This window comes from Belonocnema kinseyi, chromosome 9 (genome assembly GCF_010883055.1).
Source record: "Belonocnema kinseyi isolate 2016_QV_RU_SX_M_011 chromosome 9, B_treatae_v1, whole genome shotgun sequence".
In the NCBI taxonomy this organism is placed as follows: Eukaryota; Metazoa; Arthropoda; class Insecta; order Hymenoptera; family Cynipidae; genus Belonocnema; species Belonocnema kinseyi.
The window spans coordinates 77,031,706-77,059,068 of NC_046665.1; the positions used below are offsets into that span (position 1 = coordinate 77,031,706).

The 27,363-nt window shown below is 31.3% G+C and overlaps 1 protein-coding gene across 4 annotated transcripts in view; it reads left to right on the top strand.

The window, feature by feature from the left end:
* LOC117180111 (protein sickie) overlaps positions 1–27,363 on the top strand; it is a 319,545-nt gene that overhangs the window by 169,181 nt on the left and 123,001 nt on the right. For all 4 annotated transcript variants that reach the window (XM_033372441.1, XM_033372442.1, XM_033372443.1 and 1 more), the window contains 3 exons: positions 5,548–5,704; positions 7,456–8,860; positions 12,567–12,931. In XM_033372441.1, the coding sequence (XP_033228332.1) occupies positions 5,548–5,704; positions 7,456–8,860; positions 12,567–12,931 (1,927 nt within the window). The remainder of the gene's footprint in view (positions 1–5,547; positions 5,705–7,455; positions 8,861–12,566; positions 12,932–27,363) is intronic.

Genomic DNA, 27,363 nt, shown 5'->3' on the forward strand with positions numbered 1-27,363 from the left:
TGCTCTACTTCAGTATCTAGATTTCTGTCCCATAGTTAAATCGCTAAGATATTACCTATTAATATCTAGATAGTCTGTGCTAACATCTATTTTTCTCCGTGTTATCTCGGAGTTCTAAAATGTTACAACCATTTCTGAGCTGGAAGACTACACTATTTCGCCAATAAATAGAAAATCGTGAATAAAAATCAATTCCTCTCAGTCATGTGTGGATTGAATAGACCATTTGAATGGGGAATTTGTATGGGTCTTTGAATTAGGTTCATCATTATCGTGAATCGCTGCAAAGCGTCTATGAATGCTCTTGAATGATGAGCGTCAAACGTGACGAGAAACCGAAGCGGAGAGACGATTACCAAAAGCGAAATATGAGACGAGTTTGTCATTGCATTCTGTTTATTCCTTTTCAGTGTTTATATCCAGATATGCATTTATTCATCCTCATCGTTATTTATACATCCTCACATTCCGCAATGATAGAACGTCAAGGACTGCCTTCCATGAATGATATTCAAGTGGGAGAGCATTTTTTCCTATTAGAATTAATTAAAGCCAACGAGCTCTTCCTATTAGATACACTCCCCTATTCCTGCAAATTATATACAAGCTGTAAACTTAACATTTTCAGTGATTATTTCGATCATTATTATCTTTTGCCTTTAAATTCCATTTTCATCGATTTTTGCAGCGTGTCCACTGATCGGGAAAACCGGGAATTAGCTTGCAATAAATATCGTCTCGCTATTCAACAAAAAATGTGTTCGGAATTGTGCTCAGTGAACGTCTCCGTTAAAATGTCCAAGATCATTTTATATTAAAGATTTTTAATTTCATTTTTCGTCTAAAAATTAATGTTATGCTATATATTCAGGAATTTAAAACTTATGTTGATAAATTACATAGGTGACCTAAATTTGTATAATCAAGAACTAATAATAATTGGCATAAGAAAATCATAATTTAGGGAAACTTTAAATGTTTCACAAATAAATTTGACTATCAATGCATTTTTTTAGAACTCTATTTCTTGTTGCTAATTAGTCGAAAATTGAACTACTAAATGAATTGTCTTTGGCGGTGTGTAGTTGCCCCCTCCCCCCACCAAATATAACAAATTTTAAATATTATTTCATAAAGCGTATGGTATCATTTGGCAATCAACACTCAACGCTAGAGAGTTATAGCTTTTGTAGTATTTTTGTAGTGTAGTAACCCAAAAACTTGTTGATTTACATATATTTTTCAATGGAAAAACTAAACGATTTGAAGAAGAAACATTGATAATTTATCATTTTTGGGCTTTTAGAAAAATCGAAAGATTCTGCTTCTGGCATCAGTTTTATTTTTTGGGTATTGTAACTATCGAACTTATAACATCGAGAGTTGGTTATCAAACGAACACTAAACAGTTCCGCAAGAAAGAGGGAGAAAATTTGAACTTTTGGGACAGTGGTCAAATCTATACTGAATATATACACTTGAACCTGGAATGAAGAACCGTTACGGATATGGCTAGAAGTGACCTTGATACTGCGTCCAGGGACTCGAAACGTAAACATTCAGGTTCGCATAACCCATTTCTGTTGAACTTGGACGCATGCTAACAGCTGCCGCAACTAACGTGCCCTCATGCTGTTTGTCACGCTTGACTGAGCTCCGCCACTCTTTCGGTTCCGCGGTATTCTTAGCTCCAAGTTCCAGTGTATTAGTAAACATTCAGATTATAGAGAGTAAAATAATGCAATGTAGAATGCAGTATGCAGATTTTGTCAGGGTTATTTCAGGGTTTGTCAGGGTTATTTCTGAGTCGCTAATTTACAATTAGACTTATCTCAATCGACATTGAGTTTAATTCCAATGAGGGAGAGAACTATACTTATACTAAGAAGATGCATCGGAGCTAAGTTTACTTTGTCTACCAGATAGACAACACTTCAGGCATGCAAACGGTGAATGAAATGAGAGCACTCGAACTCTTGAAGCATAATATTACGTTTGTTGAGTACGCTTAATGAGGCAGTCAATCAACCGTTTATTGAGCGGTGACCAATAGCCTCTATCACGCGAGAGAATCAGAGTTCGCATGTGAGTGCAAAAAAACGAGCAGAATGGTCGGAACAGAGGGGGCCTATCGCCAATTGTTTAATTAAAATGTCGGAAACAGTCCTTCGCATTCTGCGGGTTCAAGGCCTGTAACTGTTGTTAGTTCATAGCTATACTTCAGAAACCAATTTATTGACGTGTATGCAGGTATATATGCACGTTTTTAACGGATCTTTACTTTTCGACACTTACAGACTCCAAAAATAATAAAAATTTTTCGGTGGCTATCTGTATGTAGGTCTATATGTCTGGCTTCTTTAGAGTACAAGCATGTAGATCAATTTTGTTAACCAGACATTTTCGAAAACATGAACAAATTTAGAGCATTTTCAAATTTTTACACCAAATTTTGCAGAGATTTTGACATTTTTGTCAAAGTTTCTGGTAGATGGAAAAATAACTTGTAAATCATTCTAATGGAATTTTTGAATTCGTGAAAAACAAAAAAGGTGATATACTTTTCAACACGTTGAAAATTTTTGAAAAATAGAAAAAGCTATTTTTCTGATAGATTAAAAAATTCCAATTTACCCGAGTGCCTACCTTGGTACATTTTTACATGTAAATAGGAATTATTTTTTTACCAAAATAATTGACTTCAAAGTATACATACGTCGCGGATACACCCAGGGTACCCGCGGGGTACCTACCCACAACATAAAGTTCAAGTTCGAGTGGATTATATTAATGTCTTATCAAGTAATTTGATTCATGCACGTGCAATGTGTTGAATAATAATAAAATTAATAATAATTCAAATTATTATTCATTAATAATTAGTAATTCGTCACATTCTGCGTGTGGCAACACAGCGTACAATATTTTGCGTCAGCTTGCAACGTGACCGATCTTTTTGCGAGGTCCGCTTGAGACATTAGGTGAACTGTTTTGTTGTTTTGTGTGTGTTTAAAATGTTTCGTGCCTTTGAAACTGACTTTTGATATTTATTTAGTGAAATAAACAAGAAAAATATTTCGATTTCATAATTATTTAAAAATTTTAAAAAATAAGATGGGCAGCAGGGTACCTCCGATGTGTAACAACATGAATAAAGTTGGGTGTGCACACATAAGTTTTAATCGTAATTTTTAGTACATTCCAATAAGATTAACAAATTATGCACTAATCAGTCCGATGTTTATTTCCTAATCAGAATGCCTTACCTTCCCGAGAAAATTAAAATGAATTATTTCATTTTCAACTTTTTATATTTGTATTTGTTTAAACTTCAAAGTTCTGAAATTTTGAATGCCTTTGGTTTACTGCCGTCAAGAAGATACACAAAAATTATTTCATCTATGATAAAAGCGCTAAATAAACAGTTAAAAAATTCTAAAACTCAAGCAATCACCCGTTGTGCAATTATCATTTTTATTTTTACAGTAAGTTTGGGTTCACATTTATATAAATCGATCATTCGACAAATCGATAGGTCGAAGCGGGCATAGGACCCAGTACGAGGGAGGGGATAACGAGGGATGAGTATGCAGGCAGGAGAATAGTTCAGTTTGTAAGTGATTTTCTTGCCGATAAGTCGAAACCGATAATTGTGTTCTTTATATGTGCAGTTAGTCTCTAATAAAGTTATGGGTATTTAATTAGTTTAAAATTCTTATAAAAAAAGAATAATTCCAACTTTTTAACATGAATGAAAGGCAACATAAATTTGAATTTGGATTTAAACTATTTATAATTAATTGAAAAATTGCAATATTTAAGTTTTTAATTTTTTTAATTGGCTATTTATACTTTCTTAATAATGTGAAATGAAAAAGAGGTGTTCAAAATATGACATTGAAACCCCAATTAGTTATACATTATTAATTTATTAGAGATTCTAATTAAAAAAATATTTTACTATTCCAGCCTTTCAAAAGTAAAAAAAAAATGTAGCACACAAACATCGTCATTTTTCAAACAACATTTAATAATCAACTCAGGGACAAAATATGTTGTTCTTTAGAGAAATTTTACGAAGTTATGCGCATTTTATCTTTTTGCTTTGTTTTTCAAAAAAAAAACCCCTAAATTTTTCTTTGAACTTAAATCACTTTTGATCAATTGAGATATTTAAGATTTCTTTCAATATTCTGGTATAGTTCTGTTTTTCTGAAAATATGAAGAGTTCATTTTACCAAAAAACCTACACTTGTATTTTTTTTAATTAATGTTGAATTTTCACTGTTATAAGGGAAATACCTTGTAAGTTTCATGCGGGCTAAATCAGTTTATTGTTAAGAAAATAGTTTTCACGTTGGAAAGAGTTCTACAAAAAGTCCTTTGACTCATTTATAATATCTGATGGACGATTTATTCTGCAAGTTCAAGTGTAGAATCTGCCTGATTTGAAATAGATTCGGTCCCTTATTGTCTCTAAAATGGAAGTACTAAAACGTGCTGTAATTTGTGACCACTAGGCTTTGTTCCCCAACTTTTTTCTGATTGAATTCTTATACCCCCCAAAAGTTGATCAAACATAGAAACTTTTCACTTGCAAAACATTTTTTTGATCGAATAATATATTCTGTTTGTTCTGTGTATTTGAAAATTTTAAAACATATTTCCTATTGGTTCAATGATTCTGTCGAATTTTTTGTATATGCGATTATGACTGGTAAATAGTAATATAAAATTATGGTATTTAGAACAATCAAAAATCCCGAAATATCCAAAATTCCTATTACGAAAAAAATCAAGTTATTTGTATATACGGTTATGACTAGTAAACAGTAATATAAAATTATAAATTTTAAAGAAAAAACCTGTTATTTTAGTTTGAGTATGGTATTTAGAACAATTAAAAATAAAAAATAAAAAATTCCTATCATGAAAAAAATTTCCCCCAAAAAGCAGAATGATAACATGTTTGTTTGATTCAAGCTTGAGAAATTTCAAGTTTGACATATTAAACTTTTTCTAAAATGTGTGTATTTTACTCAATCCAAAAACAACTGTTTTTGGGACATTTTCAAAAAATTCTAAGTTCTTGAAGGCATAGGAAATATATTTTTTAAATTTCCAAATCCAAACAACGAGCAAAATACATTATATTGGTATTGAAAGCGAACCGGCTTACTGACTATTCGATAGAAATTCATAGTTACGAACATGAGGATGAATCTAAACTCTAAAAAAGAAGAAATAAGAGCCAGAAGTATATTAGAAACATCCTAAGTATAAATTAAGTTAAAGAATGAGTAAGAAATCTCTTCTTTTCAATTTAAACTTTGAACTAAGCAGACAGATTGTTAGAATATTTTAATTCTCTGAACTCTCTTTTGCATATGACCTTTTGTCTGAGTACCTTTGCTACAATGTATAAGCCTCTCTCGCGTTCTCGTTTCTCTAGCCGACCAGCCTACTTTATGAGCAAACGATGCTTTTCTCGTCGACAACAAATGCATCTAAGTCAAATTGAGTAAGTTGCATTCTCGGTTGTTGCAGGAGGATTGAAGCACGGAAACGGCGGAATTGGCAGTGCCAGCAGTTCCAGAAGTACAAGTCCAAGTCAACAACAACCTCCCCAAGGGGGTCTTTCATTTATTCCACAGCCGAGGAGTCAAAACTCCACCAACAGACAACCTCCCGCTACTACCCCGAGGTAAGGACAATATTTGTTTAGAGTTGTAACTAGGAGCCTTATTGTCTGTCCTCGGTCCCTTGTAAACTTATAAATTCATCAAGTCACCTTACAAATTTCCTCTTAGGCTCGGAGGCACCTGACTTCCAAATTGTTCCAGGTTTCTAAATGAAAATTTATAATCGGAGAAAACCGAGTAGAAACAAAATTTTACTTGCTTTGGTTTACGATTTAAAATAGAAATGTTAAAATTAGTCAATAAATTACCGAAAACTTTTCTGCATTTTAAATTTGGAAGTTTTAGTTATAAACGACTAAAATAATTTTGGCCGCAACTCGAGAATGCAATTTCAGTTTACGAAGGTTCTAGAGTTTTATTTTTAGTTGCAACCAATTTTATTTTATAGTTTGTAAAACCTTTGAAATGCTGAAATTCAAATGCATATTATTTAATAATTTTCTAGTTGACTAATAAAACTGATCCATTTTTAAAATAAAATAGTATACAGAACGATCTTTCTTATAGGAAAAATCGTTCTTTAACTTGGTTTGAAAATCTTATTTACATTTTTAGTCATGGCAATTTGTCGTTCAATCTTAGAAATACGTGTATATATACGTAATGAGAAAAATGCAATAAAATTTCAATGAATCAGTGGATTATTCCAAAACTTCAAAACGAAGTTAGCCTTTGAAGCAAAGGGAGAATTCAATGTAATAATTATCTGCGGTAGATGTATCATAGATTATTGTTCCATAAAATTTACCAGCTTTTTAACGGCTAACTTCAATCAGAAAAGAAGGCAGAGTTGAATATTGCTGTACTTGTTAGTCTAGGGCTCTATTTTTAATTTTTGTAATATACCCTAGATTCGTTTTCAGCCATATTGGATCTGCCATTTTGAATTTTGAAAATTTGACCTCAAATTCATGTCAGCGGCCTCAGAAGCATACTATCGGCCAATTTATTGCATACAGTTTAAAAAATGTAGAGTTGCCATATTGAATCAGCCATTTTGAATTTTTTGTATTTTTAAAAATGTTTGTGGACGTATTGGATCCATCATTTTCAATTTTTTAATTTGACCCCAACTTCTTGTTCACCGACCGCAAAAACCCCATATTTACAATTTTTATTGAAATATACAAATTTCATCAATTTTTATAAATGTAGGATCGCCCTGATGGTCCGAAAGTTTGAATTTCTGCATTTCGACCCTAAATCGCATTCAGCGGTCCAAAAAAACCCTTATTATCTACTTTCATTACAATCCGCCAATTATTAGATTTTTCAAAATTTTGGTCGCTATATTGGAACCAAAATTTTTAATTTTTGAATGATGACATGAAATTCCTATTCAGTGACCCCGTAAACACCCAATTTCTGAGTTTGATTAAATTCCGTGAATTTAATAAATATTTTGAAATTGAGGATCGCTATAATCGATCTGCTATTTTGACTTTAACTTTTAATTCTATTTTTTTACCTTGAATCGCATTCAGAAACCCAAAGAACCCCTAGTATCGACTTTCCTTAAAATCGGCCAATTAATTCCATTTATTAAAATGTTGGTCGCCATATTGGATCTGCTATTTTCAATTTTTTCAATTTTAACCTGAAATTCGTATTCAGCGATCCCTAAAGTGGCCAATACAAATTTTCATATAAATCAATCTGTTAGAATTCTCTGCACATGTTTAGTCTACTTTGGTCAGAAAATTTTCTTTGTATTAAAAAGAGTAATTTTTCCTACAAAATATTTTATTTTCAGTCCTCGAACATCGACCGTGGGCCGTCCTGTTGGTCTGAGAGCTCCACAACCTTCACCATATGCAACTCCAGCAGCTCCAGTTCAACAAAACAAAAACTCAGTCCTCGATAAGTTCAAGCTCTTTAACAATAAGGATAAAAATCAAGATCGTACGAAACAAACCTCTTCCGGTGTCTCAAAACGAACCTCAAGTTCTTCCGGTTTCTCATCCGCACGTTCCGAGCATTCTGACAGTTCAACGTCTCTCTGCGATCAGAGTAAAACTCATGTCGAAGCCCCGAAAACAAAAGCCCTAAAATCCAAGCTCCAAGCCAAGCCAACGAAGCAAGTTAGTCCAAAAACTGCAAGAAAGGAGCAAGCCAAGGCTCAAAGTAAAATAGGGAGGACGAAAGCGCCCGAGAAACTAGCCTACAATTCAACCTCTGAGGATGTTAAGACCACCAGTAAAATTGCGAACATCGGAACGAAGCTCAGTGGCGAGAAGAAAGGTTCCAACTTCGATCTCTTGAAACAGTCAATTCAGCTACAAAAATCCAACTCTTCCCTACCATCTCTAAAACAAGTTCCACAGGAAACGAAGATCCTTCTGGGTTCGAAAACCGAGAAGTCTCTACAACGGCCGAAAATGGAACTTCCTGCAAAGATATCTGATCCTAGAATACACCTACAATCACTGAAAGCTCCACCTAACGGGATAAACAAGGATATTTTAATGCAGAAAGATCAGGATGAAATGATCAAAGATCCTGATGAGACCTTCGATAAAACTCTCACGATGAACCAAACCAATCAGAGTTTATCTGAAGAAAAAGCTTGCGAGGAAGTCTCGAAAGGCAAGCAGAGTCCGATCCAACAATCCCATCATCATTGTATGGATTTGATTATAGAGAAGAATGAATCCAGTTTCAAGGATTCAGTAGATCAAAATAAAGGAAGTCATCTCGAAAATAAAGGTTCCCATCCGCAGAATGAGGAAATGCTCGGATCTGTTCAAATTCAAATTCCAAATAGTCCAATGAGCAAGCATGTTCTGAATAGTCCTCCAGGATCGAATATAGTTGCGCCGGGCATTAGTCCAGGGTCTAGCATCCCGAAACCTACAGCTCTGGTGAAGGGAACGTCGAAACCACCGAAGGAGAATAATGTGCCGAATATCCCAACTCCGACGAAGCACAAGAGTGATACGCTGCACCGGAAACTAGACCCAAACACGGTCGCGATGGTCTCACCGATGCCAAGCATCTCGGATTTGATGTCTGAAAGTTCGCACAGTAATTCCAACAGTACTGGACAGAGCAATTCAAGCGACAGTAGCGTCATCTACAGGCCCAGTAGCGAGAGCGGAAGTGAGATCAAAACGATACCCAACAGGAAGATCGACACAACCTTTGAACACATGGAGAAGGTTAGTAACCCTTCAGTAACCATGTCTTCGATGATGTTATCATTAAACTGGTAGTCTAGTACTAGATATACTGAGATGCGATCGATCTGGCTTGTAATTATAGGCCTCTCAAGCGTATGTAATTAGACAGAGGGAGGATCTGAACTACCTGAAGGATGTATGGCTTAGTCGCGTGTGGACTTTGCACTTCCTGAAGTTTGTAGATGGATTAATTAGATGATAGCAGGATGTAATTAGTTGATCAATTGAATGGTAGGCTTCTTGCTGCCTGTCGATAATGTGCAATTAGGCGAGATTTTTAGACGAGATGAGGTATAGTGATGAAGGTAGTTGTCAATAATTATATCGCAATTGAAATCATTCTGCTTTTTTTTCTTAGTTTTAAAGATGCATTGGAAGAGCGTTTAATTTCAGAGCAATTCGTTTTTTGTTTGGTATCAGATCAATATCTTGAATTTCAATTCGGAATTTTTCAATGTCACGGGGTTTATAATCTCATAATTAGAGAATATCTTGAAAATATGAGATACTGGAGATTAGAATGAAGATTACATGTAAGTAAAAGAGTATTTAATCCCCTGCTGGAAAAAATTCAAAAGTTGAAAAAATTGAATCAGTTCTTGTATTTCGTAAGTTTTTCGTATTTAAGTATTTCGTAACAAGTATTAAGTATTTCGTAATAAGTGGAAGTTTTATTTTTGTCGGATAATCGATAACTTTCGGAATAATTAACTTTTTCTGATGTTGCTGTGCTCGTTTTGCAGTATACAAATACAACTACCATCGTCAATTTTTGTTGCGCTGAGTGTTTTTTAGTTGCCAAAAATTCCTTGATTTTTACGATATTAAATTGAAATATTTCCCCTGTGATTATAGCTTGAAAGACAATAAATTCTTCGTTTAATAAATCCAGTAATATGTCAATTTTATAAAAATTTATTGACAAAAATGTAAAATATCGATGTTTTTTTTGAAAATAGAGATAACTCCAAAAATAATAAACATTTTCAAAGTTTTTGGACTCATTTTAAAGGACTTTCATAATGTAATGAAAGTGTTTATGTGTACCAAAAAAATTCGGCTATTCGTACCGAAATTTAGGTACACGTAGACACGGCCTAAAGTTAGGAATCATTCATATACTACTTTCCGCGGTTTTTTTTGTAATAGAAGGAAATAGAATTTCCATGACGTTGAAAAGGATCCAACAGTGTAAATAAAAGTAAAACGCATAACGTAGTATATGAACGACCCCTTATTTATGGAATGTTTTCTTGAGATTCAGTAAGCGAAGCAAAGCTCAAGTCATAAATATTCAAACAAAGTATCTACGCTTCACATAAATAAATAAAAAACAATTATTGAAGATTTAACTGAATGTAACTAAAATATAATATACATTTTATGATTTTTCCAACAAAAATTTAGCAAGTATCTACAAGTTTTTTAATTTGTAATAATGTTTTGTTTCTCACTTTAAACTTGCGCTTATTAGAGGCAAAATTTTACTATCTTTTGTGCTATTGAAGATAAAAAATTGTCACTTTAATATTATAAACATTTAAGAACTTAGGCATCAAATTTCCTCGATGGGTTCTTGTAAAACACAGAAACTAATTGTTAGCAGAGACTGGAAACGAAAGTTAAACTTAAAAGTCTGCAACTTCATAATCTCGTAAAGATGATTAATTTTAATTTTTTCTGTTTACAGTTTTCTATTCATATTAGCAAACAGTTTCTACTATGAAACTATGCATAAGATTTTCCTATATTTTCAATGTATTTATAATGTTTCTTATTTCTCATAGAGGATGCTTTGTAATGATAGCAATTTTAACAACAAAAAATTTTATTCTATTATTTAAACATTCCTCAATTAAAAAATGTCCGATATATTTTTTAAAGAAATTGTCCGGATGTGTGTATAAATGTTTTTTTCCAAATTTGTTGTGATCAAAACAACTTGAATTTGATAGCAAATAAATGGATGAAATTTGGAAGATACTATCATGAATATTAATTAATTAATTTCTTCAAATTGTTGCAAAATTTTTACTCTAAAGTGAGTCGAAGAATATAAATAAACTGCAATAAAGTATAATAATTCCAAATTTTAATTTTTCAATTACGTGTAACATTTTCAAAATGTTTTCCAATTTTAGCAAAAACGTGTAGTTCTTAATAGAATTATTTTTCTAGTTTTCCATTGTTATTAAAAATTAGTTGAAAATGGTACAAAAATACAAAGAAAAATACTAGAAACTACAAGTTTTTGCTCCAATTTGAACACTTTTACCAAATTTTATAAGTAATTACAAATGTTAACAAAAATTTTGAAATTCACATTGTTTTACTTTATTGTACCTTATTGCATTTTATTTTAAAATACATTTTCACCATGAAAATTCTTTCAATGCTCAATTTTTTCAACTTTCTAGTAATTAAGCAAATAAAAATGTATTTCTTATTTAACCCTTATCACTTACACAGGGTCAGAATGAGCCAAAAATAAACTCCAGATTAATATTTGAACTAGAATTTCATCATTATTTTCTACAACTCGAAATCATTTTTATTAAAAGAAAGCAATCAGAATATAATTTTTATATATTAAATAGCGTTTGTGAATTTTTTCAAGTTGAAACCATACATACAATCAGTATGATAACGTTTCAAAGTAGCTAGGGGTTAATTCGAACCCATGTAAGTAATGTGTCATTTTTTGAAGGTATAATTTCTCGATTCATATAAAAAGATTATTGCAAAAAGTATCCAATTGCGATGTTTTCGAACGATTTGAATAACAGTGGAAATGATAAACAAATTTTTAAGTTCTTGGGCTAATATTAAATGTAAGTCTTCATAAGAGTTGCTAAATTATTGAGATAATTAAATTCTTTCCCTACTTTCTACCCTAGGGTCAAATTTGATGCAAACAAATCACAAAGTGCAAAAAATGATTGCACTCACGACATGATTAAAAAAATTGAAATAATATTTTTATAAATATTACTGAACTTTAGTCAAGTATCGTAAATAAACATTTAACAAAACATGGTTTAGGTATTTATACAAGTTTAGATTATTTAGTGCGCTGAAGCCTTAGCTTTTTATAAGAAAAACAAAACACATTTTTGAATTGATATTTGCGCGAAGAGATGCAACTTTTTTGTTTAGGAACAAAATTCCAAAGTTTTCTTAATAAATGTATCGTTATCTGTCTAATGTCCTAATACAACAAATAAACGGTATTTATTTAATAACTTGGAAGCAGAGAAATAAAAAATCTAAAACTCCCAAGAATATTTTCTAGAATTTATGTTTAAAACAATATTTTTATTCACGTATTGAACTACTTCTTTGGTTTTATTTCTATAAGAAAAACTATCATGCAAATTTGTATACTTTATAATATAGGGCACCTAATTTTGATTCGATTCCTAATTTTTCTAATGTTAATAAAAGAGTAGTAAGATCTTCATCTTGGGTCCAGGAAACACATAATTTTTATATCATTATGCTACTTTGCATCTACCTACACAGAACAAACTTGCAATTCTCGATTGGTCCAAGTCTTTTAAAACTTAAGAATCTGATCAAACGTAGGTGTCCAGATACTAGACATCAGCAGTCTCTATTGAAAAACAATATTTGCACCGTGCAGTCGATAAATCAGAATTAATCGCAACATCTCTGCTTTCTATAGGTTTTATCAGAAAGTTCGACCGGCGGCGGTTCGGTTGCTGACGACGAGGCGGAGATGACGGTGAAGCCAATGCAGCCTCTTCTTCGAGGCTACACGCCAGGTTCTCGGGGTCTCCAGACCCTGCCAAGCAGAACCACTACTCGGCAGTATACCATTCTGCATTCCTCGTCACATCATCACGTAGGGCATGACTATGCGGACATTGACATCGCCTCGGGGTACCTCAGTGACGGAGAGGTTCTCCGAGGTGGAATGAACGTCAGCAGCAGGACTATCTCCGATTTATGCGATGGCTACATGTCCGAGAGTGGCGCTTCGGTTTATGCCCGCAGGGTGAATCCATCTTACGGACATGATCACGAGAGGTGAGTTCCATAGTTCACGAGACAAGATCATGCGCGCATCTGCAGGCTGGCGAAACCGGCCATCGCCAACCCCAGGATACTCTGATTTACCTTCGCTTTTTTCTTTTTCACTGGGTCCCTGAAGTACCCTATTTTCAAGATTTAGTCTCTACAGTACTCCATTTGCAGCCCATAATAGAACTTTACAAAAATTTATAATAAGATCAAAGCTTCCAAGAGTCACTATTAGTTACTTTTTAGTCACTTTCTTAAATAAAAAGTTCACAGTAATCACTCTTCTTTCAATAAATTAACTCATGAGTTAATCACTATTTAATTCAGATCGATACCTACTTCTGAATTGTCCTGAATTATTTTGAAATATTTCAGGCTATTTTGAAAGAATCCGATAATCTTTTAATAGATTTGAATAATTTGAATTTGAATTTTTTTATTACATAATTTCATTCATTTGAAGGGATTTCAAAGCGTTTAAAATATTTCAAGAAAAAGAATTTTGGAAGATATGGCTATTTTAAAATATTTCACATGATTTTATAAGATTTCTGAGCCATCAGAGTATTTCAATACATTTTCCAGGATTTCAGGAAATATCATAGAATTTTACGGGATTTTATAATATTTCAGTGGATTGAAAGAATTTATTCACGAGAAGTGAGGTGTTTTGTAGGGTTTCAAAAATTTGAAGAAATTTGACTTTATTTTTTGGAATTCTCTCTGAATTCTTTTGAATCTTTTAGAATTATTTTTATTTTTTCGATTCACTTGAATTCTTCTATATTACTATAATCGGCCTTTTAACAAATTTAAAGAGATTTCAAAAGATTTTGAGGGATTTGAAATATATTATTTTAATTAAACAAACAACAAAGAAATTTTTAACTGATTTTACGAGAAGTGAACGAGTTCGTAAGATTTGAAAGATTTGAAGAGGTTTTAAAATATTTTTGGCAAATGTATTTGGAATGCGCCCTGAATTCTTATTAATTTATCCTACATTTTTTTACAAAATTTGTCTAATTAAATTTGAGTCTTGTAAACTCACCTTAAGTTCGTAGGCATTTCATCAAATTCTTTTGAATGCCTTTTCAATAGTTCTGAAACCATTTCAAACTTATTGAATTCAAAGAATTTTTTCATATTTTTGAGTTCTTTTATTTCACTTGATTCCTTTTTAAATTCTACTTGATTTTTTATCAATTTCATTGAATTATTCTCATTTCCCTTCAATTCCTCTAAATTCACTCAAATTTTACTGAAATAAATGAATTTTTCTATTTCTTTCTTGAATTTTTCCAATTCATTTAAATTCGTTTGAATTGTTTTGTAGTCATTAGTGACTTTTTTGGTTAGAGATTAGTAGGATTTTAAAGGTTTGAAGTGATTTGATTTTTTTTGGATCTCACCATTAACTCTTATTAATTTGCTTCGAACTTTAATTCGCCTAAATTAACTCAATTCTATTTAAGTCAATGGATTTAAATTTTTTTTCATATTTTGTAATTATTTTCAATTCATTTGATTGCTCTTTAACTTCAGCTTCGTTTTTTTTAATTTCACCGAATTCTTCTCCTTTTCCTTAAATTCTTTTAAATTCAATCAAATTTTATTGAAATAAATTGATTTTTTTCGATATTTTGTCAATGTTTCCAATGCATTTAAATCCTTTTAAATTGGTCTGTAGTTAATAGTCACTTGCTTGGTTAGAAATGAATATGGTTTGCAAAGATTTGAAGTGATTTGAATTTTTTTTAATTCACCCTGAATACTTTTAAATCCATTGGAATTCCCTTGAGATTTTTTATTCACTTTAATTCTTCTAAATTTAATAAATTCTACTTAATTCAATGGATTTAAAAATTATTTTGAGTTTTTTATTGATTGATCCTGAAGTCTTAACTTTGCCTTGAATTCCCAGCTTTTTTATCAAGTTTCTTTGAATTTCCTTAAACTTTTCTAAGCTCATTTCAAAGTTACTGAATGCAATGAAGTTTTTTCATATTTTGAAATCGTTTTTAATTCATTTGAATTTTTTTTATTGACCGTGAATTTTCTTGAATCTCATCGAATTCTTCTCGTTTCGCTTAAATACCTCAAAATTCATTTTTTGATCATTTTTTAAAAGTCTTATGAATTTATCCTGCATTTGTTTTAACCCTTTGAGTGCTAAAAACAGGACCCTATCGCACGTAATTTTTTCCAATTAAATTTTTTCGTGAATTTATTTATGGCCTATCCAAAAATAACGTTAGAAGTTTGCTTGTAGGGATGGGAGAGTAAAATCTTATTGTTTCAGATGAAATAAGGTCGTACAAGATCCAACAAAGCAGTTGAAATTTTGAACGAAAAGAGATGGAATTCTGAACTAAAAATGCAATAGTTGATATTTTAAACAAGAACATATTTTCATTTTTAATCGAAAAGAGTTGACCCTAGCGGACCGAGTGAACGGAAATGATATTCTAAAATCTACACTAAAAAAAAGCAAGATCAACTTTTAAATTGGTGAAATTCGAATTCTACGTTAAAATTCATATTAGAAGGTCACAGAGTAATCGCAATAGTTTTTTTTTGCACTGGTAAAAAGTTAAAAAAAAATATATAAGACCTTTAACGCCTGTTGACTGCTACTTACAGATGATGCGTTTGAAGCGTAGAAGTCAACAGGCGTTATACTTCTTATATTTTTTAAAACTTTCTATCGTTATAAAAAAACTATTGCGATTACCCTGTGGCCTTCTAATAGAAATTTTGACGTAGAACTCGAATTGCACCAGTTTAAAAGTTGATCTTGCTGTTTTTTTAGTTTTTTTTAGTTTTTTTTTAGTTTTTTTTTGCATACTATATGTGGATACTATAAGGATAATCTGTAAGGTATCCTTTCCGTTCACTCGTTCCGCTAGGGGAATAGAATAAAAAGGGTCGAATTCTCAACAAAACAGTTGAATTATCAATCAACGCAAATTAATTTTCAGCCAAATTAACCAAATAGTTTCATTTTCAAACAAAAATATGAATTTTCGACAGAGAAGATTAATTTCTTGCCAAAAAGATGAATTCACTATAAAACACATAAAATCTTTACAAAATAGATTATTTTTCAACCGAATACATACATTTTTAAGAAAATAGTTGTATTTTCAACCAAAACTACGAGTATTATTTTTCTACGAATTGCATACATTTTCAACTAAATAGTTTGAACAAGGGATGTGATGTTAGGTTCAATTTTATTTGAATTATTTTTAGTTTATATCTTTATCGTTTCTAATTTTTTTAAATAAATAGTTGAATTTTTATACCCTAACATATCAGGTTTTAACCAAAAATGGAGGTTAATTTTCATTCAAGAGAATTATTTTCAATAAAAAAATTTTACAAAGCAGTATAAATTTATACCAAATGGCTGAATGTTCTACAAAATCGTTGATTTTTCCAAGCCAAAATATGTTTATTTGTTGAGGCCTTGAAGTTTATAATCTTGAAGCTTATAAGGCCTTAAAATTAAAGTTGTTTATTTTCAAAAGTTTAAAGTTACAAATATTTGTTTTCATAACTCTTACTCTTTAAATGCTCATTCAGGAATATTACTAATTTCTTAATGTTTAGTTTGCATTATTAGTTTTGTTAATAAGATGAAAATTTATTTAAAATTTACAGTTCATTGTTCTTCGTGGAAGTAATAAGTTTTTTAGGCGTTAAAAAAATGTAATTCGTGAAATTAAAAAAAATTAAAAACACTTAAAATCATAAAAACTCTATTATAACCTCAGAACGTTATAAAATTAGTTTTTATACAATTTGAAGTATTATAAAATCACTTTAAATCTGTAAAACCCTTTGAAAAGCTAATAAAATCCCCAGAAAATCCCGCGAAATTCTATGAAACATAATGATATTTCCTGAAATCCTGGACAAGTTATTGAAATCACTGAAATTTTTAGAAATTCAATTATTTAAATCTTTGAAAATCTGATAAAATCCCTCAAAAATCATTTGAAATATTTTGAAATCCTCTGAAATTTCTTGGATCATTTATAACTCCTATGAAATCCTTTCAAATCTTTTGAAATTCAAGTTAATTCTGTATAAAGGCATATGTAAATTCCGTATTTCTTGTGAAATTATTTACAATTTATAAAATTTTATAAAATCCTTATGAAGTTTAGGAAGTTCTTTACAGTCCCATAAGTTTTGCTCTTATCTCTAAAAAGCCCTTGAAGTCTTTAAGGTGATAATAAATCCCTTAATTAATTCTTATGCAATCCCTGGTACTGACGTGAAATCATTTAAATCTTTTAAGATTCCTTTAAGCGTTTAAAAGCTTTGAACATTCCTTACAATAATTTTAAAAATTTCAGATTCAATACATTTCTACGAATAAATAATATTAAATCTTAAAATATTTAAAGGAAAGAACATAAGCTATTTCAGAGAAGAGAAAGAATTCTAATTTAGAAAAAGTTGGTTAAAATTGTTTGATGAATTGATAAATTAAAAATAATTTTATTTGAAGTGTAAGTACTTTAAATTTATAAGAGGTCTAATGCTTTGAATTGCTTCAATTTTGTGGTTAAGTATTCATTATTTTAATTTCACATGTTTTCAGGTATGATAGATTCATTTTTTCAATCTTCATAACTTGGAAAAATGTTCTTTGACCGAGATATAAAAAGACAGTACTTTTTTTAGTAGAAGCCACCCTGTAACATTTATATTGAGAATTTAACTGATAATAACAAACCATGATTGCTAGTATAAAATAATATTAAATGTGTAAAATTATATAAATATATAATTTTTTTCTGGTGTCGCCGGGTCACGTCTTTGAATCCACGCCTGTACAATCGCCAAGTTCTGAAATTCGCGCTGGCACGAATTTATATAATATTTATAAGGAGGTTGTCTGAAGTCTCCAGCTTGAAGTTTATGGTCTGACGTGGGACGAAAGTTTACTATGAAACGTAGATTATAAGGAGATAATTCCATGGAGATGGAGAATTATCCCTTGCGAAGTGCCGATAATAATGAATCCCTTTGTTCTCCCAACGAGGGTCGATAATAGGTGTTCTGGATATAATCACTGACTGGCTGTCTGTGCGTGAAGAATCTGAGATAAAAATAATAGGGTTTGAAATATAGAAGCTGGATTTATTGAATTCACACTTAGGGAAACTTTGCTTCGTTAGGAACTCGATGAGTTCTCAGGTTATTGCAATATTTAATAAGTGAAGCTTTTGCAGTTCTGAAAAGATTGTGTAGACTGGAAGAAATCTGAGAAGAATATATCGTTTTGTTTAGGGTGAAAACAGAAAGTTTTTTTTCTTTTATTAAACTTTCAAACTTGAAGCCCTTGAAACTTAGACACAAATTCAGTAGCCCCTTCTTCAAATCATTTCATATGTTTTTCTATTTATTTTCTATTAAATATCCTCAAATGTTGTAACAAAATATTTCTAAGGAAAATTTTAGCTAATTTAAAAAAAAAAACTTTAGGCTGTTTTAAAATATATTTAGAAGTTTTGAAAGGATTTGAAAATAATCTCAATCTTGAGAAGTTTTCAAATAATTTAAAACAAAGTTAAATTTTTGAAGATTTTGAAATAAACTTTCGCAACTTTTTAAGAATTTTGAAAGGCAGTATGGTAATAAACACATTTTTCTTAAGATTCCTAGCGAGGAAAATTTTTAATAATTTTCTAGTTTGAAGAATAAATTTGAAGGGAGTATTTAAAAAAAATTAAACATTTCGAAAGATGTCTAAAAATGTCTAAAAAATCTGCAAGAGCAATTTAATTAAGTCAAGGTCAATTTCTTTAAGCTTAAAAGATTTTCTAAATTTTAGAATTAATTTGAGTTAGTTAAAAAAATGTTTTAAAATGTATCTCTTCTGGTAGAAGTTCAATGTTTTTTCTTGATAATTCAACTATTTAGTTAAAAGTTGAACTACTTTGTTGAAAATTCAATTTATTGGTGAAACTCATCATTTTAGTTAAAAATTAAACTCTTATGTTGAAAATGTCAATATTTTATTTAAAATTCCTGTATTTGATTGAAAATTAATCTATACTGGTTCAAGAAGATTCATAATTTTTGTTGAAAGTTCATCTCTTTGCTTGAAAATGTAACTATCCTGTTGAAAATTCGTCTTTTTGATAGAAAATTAATCTTCTTCCTGGAAAATTCATCTATTTGGTTTAAAAAGAAGTTTCTTGTTTGAAATACAAATTTTGTGGTCAGAAAATGATTTTTTTTTATTGTTGAAGATTCGTCTTGTTTGTTGAAATTGCATATTTTTGGGTTTAAATATTTCAATTTTGTATTGAAATGTCCTCTTTGTGGAGGTTCGTCTCTTTAATTGAAAGTGTAACTGTTTCGTTAAAAATTATTTTTTTTTGCAGAAAATTAATTTTCTGTCAGAAAATTAAACTGGTTAAAAATGAAACTTTTTTGGTTGTGGATTCAACTGTTTTGTTTAAAATTCACCTTTTTTGATACGTTCAACTATTTTTGAAGTAAAATTTAAATCTTTTATTCGTTGAAGTATCAACATTTTTCATTGAGAATTCGTTTTTTTTTAATTTAACTATTTAGTTGAAAACTAAGTTTTTTGTTGAAATTTGAATTTAACATATATGAATTCTTTAAAAATCTTTTAGAATTGTCTTGTAGAATTTTAGAATTATGAATTTATATAAACTCAAGGAGAGAAATTTCGGGAGATTAATTCACGGCACTGCTCCTTGATTTTATCACGCTTTAGAGCAAGAACTAAGACCTCGGAACCCTTGCTTTTAAAGCATAGGTCTCGAAGTTTCATACGTTAGGCCACGCTCTTTTTGCTCTCAGGCCTCGAATTCTATACTTTTAGGTCATGGAGTCCGAGGCTTTAAAGTATGTAAAAATTGTAGCTCTAAAATCACGTGCTCCCGTAAATTAATCTCTTGAAATTTCTCTCCTTACTTAAAAAAAATAAACTAAAAAAAGGAATAGTTATTCTGAATTTGTATTTTTCATTAAAAATTCATTAAAACTAGTCTCTTTAAGATTGAATAAAGAATTGGCCTAAAAGAAAAATCTAAAATCGTTTAAGAAATAATTTTTAAAGGTTATTTTTATCCTCGATTTTTAAATTCGCCCCACTGTGGGCAGGCATGGGTCCAGATAAGTGTCCTGGGGAGGGGTGTCAGAAAATTGTATAAACATGTTGTGTTTATATATACATATATATGTATACAATTTTACGGTAAGTTCGAAAATCCTGGGGGGGGGGGCGATAGTTGTTTCGTCACCATTATAGATCTGTGCCTGATTGTGGGTCGCCCCCACTTTATGAAGGCCCCTCCAAAACAGCTCTACATTTTTGAAAAATTACTCGTCAAAAATAAATTAAATAAAAATCACAAACCGCTTAGCTTATATCAAAATAAATTTGACTTTATTGCGGAATATAAGGTCATCTGTATTATGTCATAAACTGTTTTTTTCTGAGATTTTTCTTCTACGTGTAATTATCCAAAATTTAGAGCTGTTTTGGAGAGGTCTTCGTAATGTGAACGGATAGTAGGCATTTGCCTACCTTTACCTAACGGGTAAATCGACCCTGCTCAAATTACACTTTTTTCAAACCAAGTGAACATAGTTTGTGCAATTCTGTTAGTCCTTCTCACTAATATTTTGTTAATGTGTGTTTGTTCCACTGTTAAAAAAAGAACTGGCTCACAGCTCGTAAACTTCAGCTCTACCCAACCGCAATAAGAACAAGTAACTGAACTACTATTTTTCTTACTGAGAGAAGCCAAAAGACTAACGAGTTCATATAAACTTATTTACTTCTTTTTTATTTACCCAAGTTTTCCGCGTTGCATTCGGCTACTTCCCTAATTTTCTTACACTCGTACCTCTGTGCCTGAAAATGAAGATTAATTTCGAATTTCATCCGGCAGCAGCTACGTACCGGATATGAGTAGAACATGTACGCGAGAGACATACGTATCACGAGGGAAAGAAGGGAAGTGATCAGGATTCTCGGGGAGCTACCCTTGGGATTAGCGTTCCAAATGCGAAATGTAGGATGTCGCTCTGGTACGCAAGCGGTCTTTAATTAGACGAAATTTGCGAGGCTGATTCCTCCGCGTATGTAGAGTGTAGACGCACGTCGTATGCGCGCGTCCAATTAATCAAACTGTCAGGACTTCGGTCGTGATGGCCCGTTGGATTAATTCGTTCGTATTAACTAAAGCCTCGGTGGAGACGCTTAATTAACTTAAATGTACGTGATGTCTTACTTCAGTCAAGAAGAGCTACTGATTTTTTTTTGCATTGTTTTTTCTATACACCATCTAGTTGCTACTTTGTTGAATCACACATTTAGAATATTCGATACTAACAAGAATAGCGCGCTCATGACACGTTTTTTATTTTGATATCCTAATTAGCAAATTAAAATATATGCTTAAATTGACAGAGCTATCAAAAATAATTAATCATAAATTAAAATAAATATTGAAATGGCTATATCGGATTTCATGAAATTGTAATGCAACTACAATTATAGTCGGCTTCCAGTAATCTGTAAGGTTTATTTAAATGTAAGATTTTATTTCAGCAGGAATTAGAAGCAATTAAAAACTTAATAAGTTAACGTGGGATTTTATATCGTAATAAGATGATGTTCAAAGACGTTCTGAATCTAAATTTTACTGATGTTTTCCATTTTCGACAATGATCGATTTTTAAGTGCTTTACAATTACAAATTCGCCAACTTGCTTAGTTTTCAATGTTAATAGTGGAAAATCATACAATTTTGAACATCTTTTTGAAATAGGCCTATCATCAAGATTTGAAATTGAAGATTCTTCAATTTTCCATTTAATAGTTTTAAATTATGCATGGAGTTTTAAATGATGTTTTTAATAGTTCAATTTTGAAGATTTATAATTGCAAACTCGTCAATATTTTTTTAACCTATAAATAAAAATTGTTAAATTTTTTATATATATCTTAAATTGTAATGATGATTGATAATATAATGATAACATAAGAGTTTAACATAACATACTTTAACATAACATAAGAGTTTAATTTTTAACTAAAATGATGAGTTTCACCAATAAATTGAATTTTCAACAAAGTAGTTCAACTTTTAACTAAATAGTTGAATTATCAAGAAAAAATCATTACATCATTCCAGATTGAAAAAGTGTCGAATGGTAATAATAAAAATTGTATAATTTTTAATGCTAAAACTCAAAACTTGCATAATTTATAATTGTAAATTTTGAACAATGAATACTCTTCAATTTTAAGGATTTATAATTGAGCTGCCGGATCGAATAAGGGCACATACATATTTTGAGTGTGAGCGCAAATGGACCCTGATAGGAAGAAGAAGAATGCGAAGAACAAAAGAAGAATTCTAGAAATATTTTTTTTTTACTGAATTCAAGCAAATTTCTTGCAGTGATTGAATTTCCGAAAATTAATGTTCTAAACAAATTCTGAAAACTACGAGACCTCATTCCGCTCAAGCCGAAAAAATGTATGTGCCCTTATTTGATCCCACAGCTCAATTCACAAGTTCTACCATTTTTAAGCTTTATAATTTAAAATTCCTAAATGTTGAAAATATAGAATTGCAAATTATTGAATTCTTATGATTTGTATTTTGGAGGTATGTAATTTTTAACTTTTTTTCGTAACTTAGGTAAAACCAAGAGACAAGTTTTCACTTCTAAATCTTCCAAATTGAAGAAATTTCGAATGTAAATCAACAAAATTAGAGAATTTTTAATTGTAAATTTTTAAAATTAATAGCACTTTAGTTTACAAAATGACGCTTTCAAACATCAGCGATTTTGAAGAGTTAAAATTGAAAAATTTTGAATGTTGAAAACATAGAATTCTAAAGTCTTTAATTTTTTAGATTTAGATTTTAAACGTATGTAATTTTTTGAACGTTCTTTTTTTTTTAATACGCCTTTTGAGTAGCTATGACTAGGCGACCAATTTGGAATTATTGGAAACAAATTAGAATTTAAAGCAGTATTGTCAAGAAATATTATAGTAACTGATTAATGCTAGAACTTAGTATAATGTTTGTTACTAGAAAGAATTCGTATTCACTTCTATTTTTCATTAACATTGCTCTGATCATTTTTCTTACGCAACAGTTTACGTTTCATATGGGGCTGTGTAAAGGGCAAAGGGGTACCCTACAGGTGTATGCAGCAGAGTAGACTCTTACAAAGCGCCTTTTCTCGCCAAGTACCTATCACTTCCATTACCTCTAAAATTGGCAAGCGCCTTGAGCTTGGCCTTAGGGGTGTGGCTTAAATGAGCATGCGCTTAAAAAGGTCATCGGTTCGCGCACCGGGTGCTTTTTAAGCCTTCTGTAGTTTAACCTTTAAACATTTATTTTATTATAAAATTGTTCCATTTTAACGATTCGTAATTCCGTTTTTAAGGAACTTCAATAACACTGAATAAAATTTTAAATTACGAAAATGTGATATTCCAATTCAAACCAAAGTGATAATATGTCTATGAGAGTCGATGTTTGATAAAACTCATTTATAGATTTATAGGGTGCCTAAATGTTGGAAACCCTCTTCCAAGAACACGAATAAGTTGAAATCATCTAAATGTAATATCTTTGATTAAAAGCACTATATCTTATCTTTGATCTATCACCAGTGTGAAGGAAGGGGATAATCGATATGAAAGAATTCACTAACAGAAGGAAGGAAGTAAGTAAGTAGAGAGATCTCGGAGTGGGTCATGCAAGATAATCCTGATTAGATTCGAATTGGATTAGGATTCTCTTCCTTTCTTCTTTGGCCGAAAGCAGCTTTTTTTACCGCAGTGGTCCACCCCCATAGTCTTGATATTCGACGTCACTCAATGGCGTAAAGCCTGGAAGCGTTGTTTTCGCCGGTTTTCGTTGAGCTTGAAAAGTCCCTTTTTCCCCTTTCCCCTTTGCGCGGGTTCCTAACTCGATCGGGGTAAGCAAGCCGCGTATCATCCGCTTGAAACCCGACGCGCTTTTCGGAAATTCAATATACTCGCTTGCTCGGCCCTCCTTTCGAACCCCTCGGCACCCCCTCATCCCCTTTCTTGTCACCCTCCGCTTCTTCCAAGAGCCCTTGCATAAAACGCGAGCACACAATGAAGACAAGGCCAGGCATATTTGAACGATTACGCATCACAGTGAGTGGAAACCCATTAACGACCGCGAAAAAGCGTTCTCCCTCAGGCATCCTTAAATCTCGTTTGGCTGGCTTAGGACAATCAGCTAGATTCTGGACTTGAGCCTTTTGTGGCTTGTTAGCTTGTATGGTACAATTTCTCCAGGAATTTCTTTAATGGGAATCAATTCCATTTGTCGTAACTGTTTTAAGAAATTTTATCGATTATTCTACTCGGTAGAATTGAACCAACTTTAATTGCAAAGTATATGGGATTTTTAGAGTGATTATGATAGTCTATCTATAGTCCCTCGGACGTTCTTTAGAGTTTAGAGACCAGTGGTCGGCAAAGTACTGCCGCGCGGCAGCCCTAACTGCCACGACGGGTCGAGTCAAAATCTCGTGGCAGTACCTGCTGCCACCAAGAAGGTCCAATCCGCTATGGACGCTTCCATTATTAAGCAGTTCAAATAACTGGGATTAGAATCCAAAACAAAACATTCTCAATTTCAAAAATTAGCTTTCTGAAACCTTCAAATTCAAAATCTATGAATTCTTACGATCAAAAGAAATCTAAAAAACGTCTTAAAATACTAAAAATTAATGCATTATAACACTTTTGGTTTAAAATTAAGTTTTCATTATATTCCATCAAATCATTGATTTCTAACTTCCCAAGTACAAGTTTAGATGCATTTAAGCGCAAAAAAGTCACAGATTTCGAATTCCAGACTTATATATCGCTAATATAAGAATTTAAAACAAATATCATTTGTAACTTTTTATTCACATTGAGTATCCGTCTAACAATGAACCTCTGCCGAGGAAAACCAACCCATCTCAGGAAAAACGAAGCGTTGACGAACAATACGCGACAGGCGAACAAAATTTCTTGGGTCAAACCTGCCCTTACCTGAAAAGTGGGCAAAAAGTTTGTCGACCCCTACTTTAGAGTCTTTAGACCGAAAAAAAAGGAATTAGAAGAAATGAAAAACATCATAATTTTCACTAACAAGAAGAGACGGCTAATTGTAAATTTTGGTCTCTGTTCACAATTTTTTTTAATGAAACCTGAGTATTATTTTGCCAATTTATTAATATGAGCCTTTTCGCCGTTTTCGAGAAAATCGAGTTTAAAATAATCGCTAGAGGTCATATAGAACTTGGCGAAAAACAGTTCTAGCCAATATCTCAGTCAGTAGCGCTTCGGCTTCATAGCCATAAGGTTGCGTGTTTCGATTCTCGCTATCTGATTTTTTTATTTTTTATGTATTAAAATGTTTATAAATATAATATTATTCAATAATCTTATTTATCTATATCGTATTTATTAACATTTTAATAAATTAAAATTAAGAAAGTGCAGCCCACGAGAATCGAACACACAACCTGGCGGCTGTGAAGCCGAAGCTCTACTGCCTGAGTTACCGGTCTTTCGGAAGTTTTTTTCGTCAAATTCTATATGGCCTGTGACGCCTATTTTAAAGTCGTTTTTTTAAGACGAAAAAGTGCATATTACTGCTTTTGCAAATTAATACTTACGTAATAAGCTTTCAGTAAAAAAAATGAACAAGTTTTTTGTGCAAAATATTGAAAATTAATTTTTTACCCGCTATCAAAATTCCATTTAAAAAACGCATGAAATTTTAAACTCAAAATTCAGTCGATTTTTTCGGAATTGGTCAAGTTTCTTGCATCAAATTGTGTTTACTTGTATTTAAAAACTTAATATCTCGGAATCGTGATTTTATTTTATTCTTAAACTGAAAATTAAATTATCTAAGCACAATCCGCAGTCCAGCCTAGTCCAATTTTTGAAGTTAGTGTTACTTTAAGGTTATCTACTTCCACATCCATTTCCTCGAACCTGGATAATTTTTATTGATGCAACTTTTTTGGCCCTAGTTAAACGATACTTTGGCTAGGGAGTGAACATTTATTTTACATTTTAATAGTGATTTCGATTTTACATAATGCTTTTTCACTCTTTTGAAAAATCCCCTTCAGTTCTTTATGAATTATATGTGTATCTATGCTTTATAGTTTATAGTTCGAAAAAGTCGGAGAGAAATGATATATTTGATGTATCAATACCTAATTTAAATTCCTTCTTGTACTTTATTATAAAAAAGCGAAGAAAAAAACGAGCAACTTATGCTAGCCGTATTTTACGGTAATTCATTTTTAAAGAAATTCGGATACAATTGATCAATATTTGAAACTTTATTTTACTACTTTATAGATAAAATTTTCCAATTAAATATAAAAAACTGTTTAAATTTAATTAAAAAGTGTTTGTTGATACACTGGTTAATAAAATAAAATGATAGTTATGAACAGATGTGAAGCTTATTTATAATTGTCATTTTAAAAATAATTAATAAATAAAAAAATTTGCCAAAAGTACGAAAAATATACGAAAATATATGAAAAATTTAAACAGCGTAAGTACAATTTGCCATGATTTAAATCATTGTAATTGTCTACATTTTTCGTTATTGGATAAAAAAATTATATTCACAATAACAGAAATAAATAAGCATCGCTATAATTAATAAATATCGTTTATTTTATTAGCTATTGCATACAAAAATTGAAAAAGTTTTTTTCAAGTTCTTCGATAAAATCGTAAACTGAAGTTTTGAATATTGATCAATTTTAAACAAAAAATAATTTATTTCATGCGAGAATTATGATATTTTTAGATTTCTTCTAATTACTTGGGAAGACAGTGTCTTTTTTTTCGTTTTTGAAGTAAACGATTTCATGGGAATGCTCAGCATTCAACAATAACAGGAACATTATTCTCGAATTCTCCACACAGAAATGTGGAAACATATATATTGTAGAATGATAAGGTCCTTTGTCACGACGATACACATTGTGAAGCGAATCCTTGGAATTTGAAGTTTGTGAAATCGCTTTTGTATAAAAGGTTACAGAATAGATCTGCACGTGAGAGTGCTCGAATAATAGTATACTCGTTGGCAAAAACGAGAATATGGTGTTATCGAACGGATGCACGTCTCGATAGTCTAGACGCCTTGGCTCCAAAAACTGATAACTGAGAAATAAAGTCAGTAGAGATGCGATTGGAAATGCGATGATGTATGTAAGTAGGAAACTTTATGTTAGGTTTGATCGTTTCGATATACCAAATCGTCTTTCCATTTATCTAGATTTCTAGTATCAAGAAAGATCATGGTCTTTTTGGTCATAACCCTTCTGAAAAAGTTTGATAGGAT